The sequence below is a fragment of the Rhinopithecus roxellana genome, chromosome 20 (genome assembly GCF_007565055.1).
Source record: "Rhinopithecus roxellana isolate Shanxi Qingling chromosome 20, ASM756505v1, whole genome shotgun sequence".
Lineage (NCBI taxonomy): Eukaryota > Metazoa > Chordata > Mammalia > Primates > Cercopithecidae > Rhinopithecus > Rhinopithecus roxellana.
In genome coordinates this window covers 41,575,631-41,588,219 of record NC_044568.1, presented here as the reverse complement: position 1 = coordinate 41,588,219, position 12,589 = coordinate 41,575,631, and the positions used below count along the sequence as shown (strand labels likewise).

At 49.5% G+C, this 12,589-nt stretch overlaps 1 protein-coding gene across 1 annotated transcript in view; it reads right to left on the bottom strand.

The window, feature by feature from the left end:
• Window positions 1-12,589, bottom strand: part of CNGB1 (cyclic nucleotide gated channel subunit beta 1) — a 95,784-nt gene that overhangs the window by 29,636 nt on the left and 53,559 nt on the right. The window contains exons 19-24 of the mRNA XM_010365505.2: window positions 9,790-9,897; window positions 6,801-6,958; window positions 5,513-5,668; window positions 3,635-3,843; window positions 2,496-2,546; window positions 1,643-1,729 (exon numbers count right to left, since the gene is read on the bottom strand). Coding sequence (XP_010363807.2) covers window positions 1,643-1,729; window positions 2,496-2,546; window positions 3,635-3,843; window positions 5,513-5,668; window positions 6,801-6,958; window positions 9,790-9,897 — 769 coding nt within the window. The remainder of the gene's footprint in view (window positions 1-1,642; window positions 1,730-2,495; window positions 2,547-3,634; window positions 3,844-5,512; window positions 5,669-6,800; window positions 6,959-9,789; window positions 9,898-12,589) is intronic.

Here is a 12,589-nt window from a genome sequence, read left to right as displayed (position 1 = left end):
CAGCCTCAGCCTCCTAAGTAGCTGGGACTACAGGGCACACATCACCACTCTTGCGTAATTTTTAAATTTTTTGTAGAGACAGGGTCTCACTGTGTTACCCAGGATGGTCTCAAATTTCTAGGCTCAAGTGACCCTCCTGCTTCAGCCTCCTAAAGTGCTGATATTATGAGCATGAGCCACTGCACCCAGCCAGCATATACATTTATATACATTACCTTATTCCTTATTTACATATGAAGGATGTATTATCATTCTTTGACAGAAGTTGGTGCTCAGGGAAGTCCAATAACTTGTCCAAAGCACACAGCTGGTATGTGAGAGAGTCAGCATTCAAACCTAGGCCAGACTCAACGCTGCAAGCTCTCTCTTTATGCTATACCACCTCTAGATCTTTGCATTTATTTTTTGATATTTGAAAACAGTATTTATGAAGATTCCCTAAGGGATATTCCAGTTATCATCCATGTGTTCATTCTAATTCTAGCCACAGTTTAAACTGGAGGCAGAAAGAACAGGGGCTTGGATGGCTCACTCAAAGAGTTTTGTCCACTGAGGGGTGTTCAATGTTAGGCCTGAATGTGAGTTATGCCCCCTCACTGGGGCCACCATGTGAACCAAGATATGGATCTCATCTCTACATCTGGGGTGAAACTTGGCCTGTGGACCCAACCTTCCTCACTCTGATGTTTGACTCTAAAGCAACCTCTGCAGTCCCTGGGAGGCTGGTATGTGTCAAATAAGAATGGTGCCACTTCCACTTTCCCTCTTCCTCTTGGCAGCCAGGAAGCTCAGAGGCAGCTTCCATGCTCGATTCCACATAGGGGTGCTTTCTTATCATCAGGGCACTTGCATGCCCGCTAGTTTTCTCTGCCCTGTTTCTCTGGGTTGTTCATGTTATTGCATTTGCCTTTTTTTTGTAAATTCCCTCAGTACTGTTTTCAGAAAAAGAGAGAGATGAATGTGATTGGTTGGCTACCAAAATCCATTTAAGGGATCCTGAATGTTCTGAGTGGCTATCCACCCTGGTCACATGACAGAACCATGGCCAGCTGTGGCAGACAGACCATCCTGAATACTTTGGCTCTGCACAGTGAGTGGCAGAAGGAACGACTGGAATGACACTGAGGCCTAGCCAATGATGAAACGGGTGTCTGGCTGTGCATTCAAATCCATCCCTGGCACTTCCTTGCTCCTGCGACCTAGGGCAAGTGCCCCAGCCTCTCCAAGCACCAATGCCCCCATTTTTTAGGCAGAGACCATCATAAAGCAGAAACCCCCCTCTTGAGAGTGTCTATAATCACTGAGAGCATAAACAGTGGAGTCGGATGACCTGCATTCGAATTCGGGCTCCCCTCCCTCCTGGCTCTGTGACTTTGGGCCAATTACTTAATCTCTCTGTGCCCCAGTCCCTTCATTTGCAAAATGCTGGCAATAACACTACCTAACATGCAATACCACCAAGCACTAGCAGTTGCAATGAACTTTCCACTGAGACACACATGGAATAAATGCATCTCCCCTCGGGCCGTTCCTCAAGGACGCTCCCTCCCCAGTGCTGCTGGGGGCAGACAGGAAGATGCCAGTGCCGGTGCAGAGCAGGGATGAGCTGACGGCCTGGGGTGGGGGGGCCCAGCAGTCTTACCTTTAAACAGCGGGGCAGGCGGAGGAGGGGGTTCACGCCCACTTTCAAATAGAGAAAATCCAAGGGCAAGAGACTGAGCAGATCCATCTGAAATCCCAATGGGACACCACGGGGGTAAAAATGGGTGACCCCAGGGTTGAGGGTGAGGGGAGTGAGAGGCAGAGTCTCTCCCTTCCATGGAAAGGTAAAGTTAGAATGCCCCAGGAGAGCTTCAAACTAGAAGGCAGAAGGTGTCCCACCAACAAGCCCTTGTTTGCTTCAAAGCCCACGTTGCCAGCCCCAAGGGCAGTTTCATTATCCCCGATAGTGGCTGCTGTGCCGTACAGTAGGAGCGGGAGTGGTACAGACACAATGAAAGGTGGCTTCTGGCCAGGCGCAGTGGCTTATGCCTGTAATCCCAGCACTTTGGGAGGCCGAGGCGGGCAGATCACTTGACATCAGGAGTTTGAGACCAGACTGCCCAACACAGTGAAACTCTGTCTCTTCTCAAAATACAAAAATTAGCTGGGTGTGGTGGCACACACCTGTAATCCCAGAAACTAGGGAGGCTGAGGCAGGAGGAGCGCTTGAACCAGGAGGCAGAGGTTGCAGTGAGCTGAGATCACACCACTGAACTCTAGCCTGGGAGACAGAGTTAGACTCTGTCTCAAAAAAAAAAAGAAAAAGAAAAAAGAAAGGTAGCTTCTGGGGGCCACCCAGCCCGTCTCCTGGGGCTTGTGGCTTGGAGGACACTCCCACAGGGACCAGCATCCTCTGTGTGGCAGAAACCACATCTCATGAGCCCCCCAGGGCCCTCTGAGGCCCCTCCTTCTGAAACCCCGCAGATGCTAAAACTTGCATTCCCGGCACTCACCTTGAAGCGGCGAGTCTTCAGGTAGTTATTTCGCATGTCCTTTTTGTCTGTCTGAAAGAAAGGGAATAATGATGGTGAAATGATCTTAAAGCTTAATCCCTGACCCTGTGGGGAGCAATTGTGAAATTTCTCGAAGAACCCCACCCTCAAATGAGCATAACAGCTAGAGGACCATCTGAGCCTTGGTGAAAGCCTTGAGTTTTACAGGTGGAGAGGCCCGGCCCCCAGGGAGGAGAGATTTGTTCCGGTCACCCAGCTAGATCCTGATTTCTTGGGTGGAAATCGAGGACATTAAGCTTATTCTCTCTGCCTACTGGTCTTACCTGGGCCATTTGCACATCTTTTCTGAGGAATTGGTAACCACTCTGATCAGGCCAGAAAAGAAGTTCTCCAAGGAAGTCTCTTTACTTTTACTTTACTCCCTTTAAATCTCTCCAAGGAAAATTGTTTAGAGGCAAAACCTCAGCTCGTCTGCACACAGCAAAACAGGCATTGCCGGGGTGGAATTTTGGAAAGTGACCCACACTGGGAGACAGGGACTGTGTCTCCTGTTCCTGAGAAGTCACAGTCAGGGCCTCAGTTTACTCCCTAGTAAGGCGGGGGTGGTGTGCGGGGCTGGACCAGAGGCCAGGGTCTCAAACTGGCCCAAGTAGGAGAGCATCAGTGTGTTCTTTGCAGGACCCTTGGGAGAAGTCAATTGCCAGCGGTTACCTGTGCTGAGCGCCCTGCATGCATCGTTTCAACCAATCCTCATGGCAACACTGGGAAGTGGAAGCGATTACTATCCCCATTCTACAGATGAGGAAACAGAGGTGATTCAGCTAGCTGTGGTGGAGGTGGGATTCAAACCAGGTACATCTTCACTAAAGGCCATTCTCTGGACCACTTCTCTATCTTTGACTCCGTCAAGTGGTCCAGGAACTATTTCACCTATGAGCAATATGTGATGTGTGTAATTTGAACATATCAAAGGGGTGCAAAATAAACAACCATGCTGTTGAACAAGCACTGCAGCCGTTCTTGAGATTTCCTTATTCACTTATTTTGTCATCTATGACAGCATCAGGGGTCAGTGCCCTGAAGGCTCTGACTGAGGGGTCTGCCCCCAGTCACCCCAACACCACCTGCCTGTGACTCACAATGATGTCCCCGCCTCTGACAAACTGCAGGCGCATCTGGAACACAGTGATGTCCAGGAAGTAGATGAGGTCGCATAGGTAATCCATCAGCAGCCAGAGGTGGATGTTGTCCGGGGTCTGGTAGGGGAAGGCCCAGCGCACGGGAATCAGCCAACAGTTCCAATTCCAGGCCATCACCACGAAGAACAGCCACAGGATATACATCAGGTCTGTGGGGAAGATGGACGGGGCCACTGGAGTATCAGCCAGGCAAGGCTCTTCACCAGTTGAATCAGGTGGGGCTTTGTTCTTTCTACATTTCTATACTTTCCTTCAACTGCTACATGTGGCACTTTTGTAAGAGTGTGTGTGTGTGTGTGTGTATGCATGTGTGTGTGTATATATGTATATACAAATATATGTATATATAACTCTCTGCTTTAGGGGCCAGGCACAGTGGCTCATCCCAGCACTTTGGGAGGCCCAGGTGGGAGGATTGCTTACGCCCAGGAGTTTAAGACCAGCCTGGACAACATAGCAAGACCCTATCTCTACTTTAAAAAAAAAAAAAAACTATCTGCTTTAAAAACTAATCACTGCTAAGCCCTAATAAATCAAGTACTCTCAGGAGGGAATATGCTGGTATTATAAGATAATAGGCAGTCAACCAGAAAACTTTCATTCTTCTTTAATTTTTTTCCCAAAATGTATTTTCTGCCTTAGCAAATACAGAATAGTAAATAATGCATGAAGGATAGACAGATAGATGGACAGGCAGGTGAATGCATGCATGGATGGATGGGTATTTCAGATCATCTGGTTGGTTATTTGTTTATTTGTTTATTATTTTTGTAGAGATGAGGTCTCACTATGTTGCCCAGGCTGATCCTGAACTCCTGGGCTCAAGCAATTATTTCACTACAGCCTCTCACAATGCTGGGATTACAGGTGTGAGCCACTGTACCCAGCCCACCAGGTCATTTGAGAAATCCAGTGGACACCAGGATTGAAGTCCTGCCCCCCAAATGTGTGACCTTGAGAAAGTCCCTCTCTGGCACCTGCCCTCTTCTGAGAAATCACAGGAAAAGGTCAGATAAGAAAGGTAGGGAGTCCGCTGTGAACTCTAAAGTGCTATGCAAGTATGAAGTGGTGTTATTTCTGAGGAATATGAAGTGGGCTTAAAGGGAAGCAATAGGAATTCACACTCCTGCCCTCTCATGTTACACAGTGGGAACACCCATTCGCCAGGACTCACTGGTCAGTGGGTCAACGCTCTGGGGAAACTGGTACTTCTTCCAGGGGCGGCATTTGAACTTTTCTGTTCAGAGCAGGAGCTCTAGGAAAAGGCCAGCATGACCAGAGTGAAAAAAGGACTTGGCCAAGAGTCAGGAGTCCTGGGTCTGCACTAACTAGTTGCATCCTTACCCTTGCTGACTTCTCTGTGCCTTAGTTTCCTCATCTGTAAGATGGGTGTGATCTTATGTTCCTATTCCAGGGACTTTTGTTGTTGTTGTTTTTAAGACAGAGTCTCACTCTTTCACCTAGGTTGGAGTGCAATGGTGTGATCTTGGCTCAGTGCAATCTCCACCTCCTAGGTTCAAATGATTCTCCTGTTTCAGCCTCCTAAGTAGCTAGGATTACAGGTGTGCACCACCACACCCAGCTGATTTTTGTATCTTTAATAGAGGCAGGGTTTCATCATGTTGGCCAGGCTGGGTTTATTTTGAGAATCAGGCAAGAAACCGTGGAATGGTTTTGAAAAGTGTAAAAGATCATGAACATAGGTCATCTGTGGCTTCCCATCCCACCTCTTGAATCCCCTGACCCTCTTCCCATCCCGCTCCCACCTTCCTGCCCTCTCATGTTACACAGTGGGAACACCCATTCCCCAGGACTCACTGGTCAGTGGGTCAATGCTCTGGGGAAACTGGTACTTCTTCCAGGGGTGGCGTTTGAACTTGCAGCAGAGCATGTCGCAATAGTGTTCCTCTTCCACTGGCTCGGCTTCAGCAGGCTTTGTGTCTGGAGCTGGCTCTGGGGCTTTCTTGGCTGGGGCTGTGGGATGATATTGGTGACTATCTGAACCAACCCTGAGGCCCACGTAGAGGATGCAGAGAGAAGGGTCCCAACTGCAGACCCTGGATCCAGAGTTCAGAGGACCCTGGCACCATTACGCAAGCTGCTGCAAGCTCTGTGTGCAGAACCCAAGTCGCTCTCCTAGAGTGAACTCCACAACTCCCTCTTCAACAGCAACAGCAACCTGGATGCCCACCCAGAAACTCTTACCAACTACCAAGCTGGAACTGCTTCTCAGAAGCTGACCCAAACGAGCTGTTTCTGGGCCAGTTGGATGTTTCGGTGTCTGCTTGTGTGTCTATGCATAGACCCCCTTAGTTCTCTCTGATGAGATGGAGGCATTTTGTACCCAGTGTTTCTAGTACCCATGGTTGGAATGCTGAAGGGCCTAACAAAGTCAGGGAAGTGTTGCTCCAGGTTTCTGAGATGGAATCTCAGCTCCTTCATCTCTAAAAACAGAGACCAGATGGTATCACAGCCTCCCTGTAATGGTGATACTTTTGGTGACCCAGGGATTGGCTCTTATAGGTTCAATAAGGCTATGTTTTCTAGCTTCAAGACTGTGACATCAGGCTCTGCATGGCCTGTTGTGGGCACCATGATTTCCAAGATACAGCCTTCTGGAAAGATCTAAAATATCTCCCTGACAAGAGATCATGTGTCTTATTTCCTCCCAATACCTTGAAAGAAAAGAAACATTCGGATAGCCTCAATAAGAACTTTCAAGGCACTGACGTCTCTGAAAAATAAGACTGCCTAGTTCCAGAGCAGGCTGTGCACACAATCTGAGTGTAAGACCATAAGATACATTTTGGGTGGCACCACCCACCTACCAGTAGGAAAGGCATGGAAGGGTCAAGCAAGGCACTTCCCCGTGGGAGAGAGGGCTGAGTGCAAGTGGATTGTTGGCCAGAACTTTGATCTTCTTCCCACTCTTGGGTACATATCTCAACCTGTACATATGGACCCCAAATCCACAGAGTGGGGATCTGGGCTTCTCTCATGGACGTCAACCATTTTCTTGGGGCCACCCTTACCATGAGTTGACAGGGGACTTTGGAGGCCCCACCCCATCCCCGGCCAGGTAGGCCCCCTCCAGCTCCAGACTCACAGGGCTTGGGGCTCTCCTCATCAGAGGTGACATCAGGGTCGATGAGTTTCTCCTTCACTTTTTCTGTCCGCTCCCTGAAGAGCTTCACCAGCTCCTGGAGCCGGTCATTGATGATGGCGCTATTTGTGCTGGCCGCGGAGGCTGCACGGTCCTGGCCGCTGTGGGAACATCACCCAAAGCTGAGCAGGCTGAGTCGGGAGGGACCCCTGCGCCCCCAGGTCAGAGCTGTGCAGCGTCTGTGTCCCACCTTCTGGCAGAGCCTGAAGGAGGTAAGTCCTGCCCCTGTCTCCTTCTGACATCAGAAACCACAGACCCACTGTAATCTCCTAGGAGGAAATTCAGTCCGGGAATAATGCCCAGGTGTTCTGGCCCAGCTTTTGGAAAATGTACCACGTAGGCTCTGATTCAGATGGGCAGTTCTGGAAAAAGCATGACTTCACTTGTGATTTAGGAGGAAACTCCTGGAACTCACTTTAGAGTTCAGCAAAATTGGGCTGTTCATCCCAGTGCAAACTTCACATGAGATACGTGTCCAGGGGCAGAACAGAGAGGAAGCAGGCCTACTTTTTTAGGCTTAGGATATAACTGCTGGAAAAAGCAGTGCAGATACATTCTATATCCCTTTAACTTACAGGAATTAAAGTTTCTGCACTGTCAGCAAGAGAGAGAGAGAAACAGAGAAAGACAGAGAATGAATGAGTCTGCCTAGCATTCAACTTAGTGTGGGGCGTGTGCCCTGGGTGCACTGAAGCAGGCCTGTGAATGTGCTTTCTTTTCTCTGAGTGGCCTCACTGAGATCATCTTGCTGAGATGAATATTTTATCTTTTTTTTTTCATACATTAAGACACAGAAACTGCAGTCGACTACTCTTTTTGAGCTCAACTGAGGAAGTAGGGCTGGAGAGAACAAGTGTGGGGCTCTTTTTATTTTTTGTTTTTTTGAGATGAAGTTTCACTCTTGTCACCCAGCTGGAGTGCAATGGTACGATCTCGGCTCATTCAACATTCACTTCCTGGGTTCAAGCAATTCTCTTGCCTCAACCTCCCGAGTAGCTGGGATTACAGGCACAAGCCACCATGCCTGGCTAATTTTTGTAGTTTTAGTAGAGACGGGGTTTCACCACGTTTGGCCAGGCTGGTCTCGAACTCCCGACCTCAGGTGATCCACCTGCCTCAGCCTCCCAAAGTGCTGGGATTACAGGCGTGAGCCACCATGCCCGGCCAAGTGTGGGGCTCCTAATGAGAGCTGGCATACAGGTGTGGTAGGGGACATGAGCTGCTCTGCTACATTCATTCTCTCCTGTAGTGCACACTCACTGGGATACAGCCACCCAGCCAGGGACCACGTGCCAGGCTCTCGCTATTGGAATGTGAGCTCTCAGGCACAATACATGCAACTAGGGGCCTCCTTGCTGAAGACAGGCCTGGAGTTCTCCCTTTCTAGTGGTGACCAGTGAGATATGGGAAGGTACATGGAGAAAGTGGCAGAGCATTGTCATCAGGGTCCCTAAATGATTGCATGGAGCAGAACCTTCTGCTGACCTGATGCATGCAACTAGTGAGATGATGATGGTATATATGATACATCGTGTTCCTTAAGCCACTGAGCCTTTGAGGTCCATTTGTTGCAGCAGCCTAGACTGCCTAGCTAATACATGGGTCTCCAAGTTGACCTCCTTAAGAGTTTTCAAGAATAGGTTTTCTCATTATACCTCATTTCTGCCTTCGTTTCTGATATTAAACCCTACCCCTACCCCTACCCCTACCCTACCTCATAAAATGTGAGTCCACTGCATGCTACAGTGGGCAACTGGACTGAGGTTGGGGTTGGGACTTCTTCTTGCTTATCTTTTCTAACTTTCCACAGCTCTGTTAAGCATAAACTGCATAAAATTGTGGATAGAAAAAAAGACTGGAAGGAGGAAGGAACGCCTGCTGTCTCCTGTGGCTCATCTAGGAGTCATGGCCAAGGACTATGATGGGGATTCCAGGCAGAGCCCAGGGCTGGGGCACTCGCCATCCACCAGAGCTTCTCAGATACTTCAGGAAGATACCTCCCACTGGCCCAGCCCTGGGGACAGTTCGATCTCTGAGACCCAGGTCCCAGTGCCATCGCAGTGGTTTCTGTCTTTTTTTTTCTTTCTTTCTTTTTTTTTTTTTTTTATGGAGTCTTGCTCTTGTCACCCAGGCTGGAGTGCAGAAGTGACATCTCAACTCACTGCAACCTCTACCTCCTGGGTTCAAGCAATTCTCCTGTCTCAGCCTCCCAAGTAGCTGGGATTACAGGCACGTGCCACCACGCTCGGCTAATTTTTATATTTTTAGTAGAGACAGGGTTTCACCATATTGGTCAGGCTGGTCTCGAACTCCTGACATCAGGTGATCTGCCCACCTCAGCCTCCCAAAGTGCTGGGATTACAGGCGTGAGCCACTGCGCCCAGCCGTCATCATAGTAGTTTCTAAACATTGTTCTGCAGGCCCGCTGCACCACATCCCCTGCGGAGTTTGGAAAATGTGGACCCCCCAGGCCCACTGTCTGCAGCTCTGATCCAGTGCAGCCAGATAGGGCCAGGGAATCTTTTTTTTTTTTTTCGGTTTTCACAAACTCCCCAGGGCAGAACCCACTGGAGATCCTGGTGGTCCTCCCTGCCCCCACTGACCTTTCAGAAGTTCAGCAGCAGGAGCCCTGCTGGCAGCTCCCCTCAGCCTCTCCTTCACAAGGGGACCTCTGCCTAGAGATCCCTCCCTCTCTGAGCACTGCTGGCCATGGACACACCTGGGCCCAGAGGTTGAGCCCACTGGATTTTACAAGACTCCTGGGTCAGCCAGAAGCAGCCTGGGCAGGAGATCAATCCTGACTTACTGCCGGGAAGCCACTGGCAAAGTCTGCCTTATAGTGGAAGGTTCTAAAAGCATCCACACTAGCCCCCCCACATCCCCCACCCTCCCTCAAGTCTTTCAACTTTCTGAGACCCCAGAGGGGTCTCACTCAGTGTCATTCAGGGTGGTGGGGTCCGACCAGGCAACCACTGGGGACTCAGCTGGTGACAACGCCTTAAGTTCTTCAGCTTCATCATCCTCAGAGGGCAGCTTCTTCCTGCAAAGACACAGATGTGGAAGGGGCCTTCAGCAAGGGCAGAGGCCCCAGGGAGAAGTGTCATGACTTTGATCCCTAAAGATCCCTAGAGCCAATTCCCAGATAGAGGATGGGGCGGAGCATGAAATTCTGAGTCCTCATTTCCCTGGAGGGAGGGAAAAAGGTAGAAGAGAGGGGCATAGCCACTCTCTAGACCTCAGTCTTCCCATCTGTTAAATGGCTTGGCTTAAAGGTAACAGCATTGACTTGGTATTGCACCCCAGTCCTGCCTCTTACCAGCGTGTGGCCTCAGCAAATTACTAAAATACTCTGAGTTACCTGTTTCCCCCTCTGTAAAATGGGATTAAATCTACCCAAGTAAATGAGATTCTTATCACTTAGTTCTCAGCTTAAACTTCCTTCCCTCATCCTGCTCCCAGTCTAAAGTCACCCAACTCATTCCCCTCTACTCTCTATCACACCACCTTTTCAGCTATCAGAGAAGCAGTGGAATCCAGTCTCCAGCTTACAGTGTGACCTTGGGTAAGTCACATCCCCTCCTAAGCCCCAGGCTCCCTATCTGAAGAATGAGGACTAAATGATCCCAGGGTCCTCCATCAGTCAGGAAGTCCAAGTCTGCCATGGAGTGCTGCATTCTGGAGCCATTAGTGTCTTGGTTAATGGTGTCTAGATCTGTCTTGAATTTCAGAGACAAGAAGGTTCTCACCCAACCTGCCTCTGGCCTGACATCAGCAGGTTTGAGCCTGGGCGTCTGACTAGGTGGAAGAGGTGCCTTTGATACTATTTTACAATGGCATCTTAGGGGCTAACTCTCTGGATTTTCCCACCCTCTACCCCAGCAGTGAGAATGAATTGGTTTACTGAGGAACGCAAAAGCCTGGGAAAGAGGAAAAAAGATCAAGAGAGAGAAATTCCTTAATACCACCAAGAAAGCAAGCTCCACTGTTAGAGAAAGAATCCTGTTTAAGATAGAGTAGAACTAGCTGATGTAGAAACACAAAGATTGTGTCTGGAGGACGCTGCCCAGGCCAATATCTACCAATAGGAAGAGCATTTCATATGTCCATGAATGAAGTCCTGGTGGAGAAGAATGGTCATTCTTAATGACTTCCATTAGCATTTAAAACATAGAAGGCTGAGTGTTAGCACACAAAACCAAGAGTCTGGGGACATGGGTATGCATGTCACACATGAAAGCATATGTGTTGGCTCATCAGGATGAGCATCAGATCAGTCAGTAGCATGAAGATGAGAGTTCAGGACTTGATATGGTCTGGCTTTGTGACCCCATCAAATCTCATGTTGAATTGTAATCCCCAGTGTTGAAGGTGGGGCTTGGTGGAGGTGATTAGATCATGGGGGTGGAGTTCTCGTGAATGGTTTAGCACCATCCCCCCTTGGTACTGTATAGTGAGTGAATTCTCACAAGATCTGACTGTTAAAAAGTGTATGGCACCTCTCCACTCTCTCTCAGTCCTGCTCCTGCCATGTGAGAGCCTGTTCCTTTTGCCTTCCACCATGAGTGCAAGCTCCCTGAGGCCTCCCCAGAAGTAGATACTGCCATGCTGCCTGTACGCTCTGCGGAACAATGAGCCAATTAAACCTCTTTTGTTTAGGTATTTATTTATTTATTTATTTATTTACTTATTTATTTATTTGAGACAGAGTCTCACTCTGTCACCCAGGCTGGAGTGCGGTGTGCGATCTTGGCTCACTGCAACCTCCGCCTCTGCCTCCCGGGTTCAAGCAATTCTCCTGTCTCAGCCTCTCGAGTAGCTGAGATTACAGGCACGCACCACCATGTCCAGCTAATTTTTGTATTTTTAGTAGAGACGGGGTTTCACCATGTTGGCCAGGCTGGTCTCGAACTCCTGACCTCAGGTGATCCGCCTGCCTCGGCCTCCCAAAGTGCTGGGATTACAGGCATGAGCTACTGCACCCGGCCATGATTACTTTACCAGGGCCTTCACTTCCGTGAGGTTTGATCAGAAATGGAATCCACAGGCAGGGAGCTTCACCTTGGGACCAAGCCTGACAAGGATCTTCAGTGATTAATCTGCAATTCCCAGCAGAAGCTGAAAACTCCAGCCAGTCCCCAAATTCCACCCTTTCACCAGCTGGAGAGTCAGAGGAGGAGCTTCCCTCGGGTTCCTTCTCTGGGAACACAGCCTGGGGCCAAGCCCTGACCTGCCCAAACCTGCTGACATCTGCACATCCTTCCCAAGAAGCTCACATCAGCAGAGGTTCCTACTCCAGCCCCTGAGGGCCAATCACAGAGCTAGACAGGAGGACGCTGGGGGCAGGGGTCACTGAGGCCATCACCGTGCAGACGCAACACTCCACTGGGACCCAAACCTGAGTCTGCCAGGGTTCCAGGCCAGTGCTCTTCCCCAGCCTCACCACCTTGACTCCGGATTCCACCACTAGGGTTTCTAGGGGGATACAGAGGGAGGGATGTGTGGCATCCACCTTGATTCCAGAAGGCTCTGAAATGATCCTGTTGCCTTCTGCCAACTCACCTAGGATGGTAAAACTCATGGATTCACTTTTTTCACACTGTAATTAACAAGAACATCCCCACACAAGAAGATTGGGGCCAAAAATCCCATTGCTGGGACCCAAAGTCAGTCCTCCTGTGCCCAGCACAGGGCACTCTCCTGAGCCTAGAAAGTGCACACTGCCACCGGACACT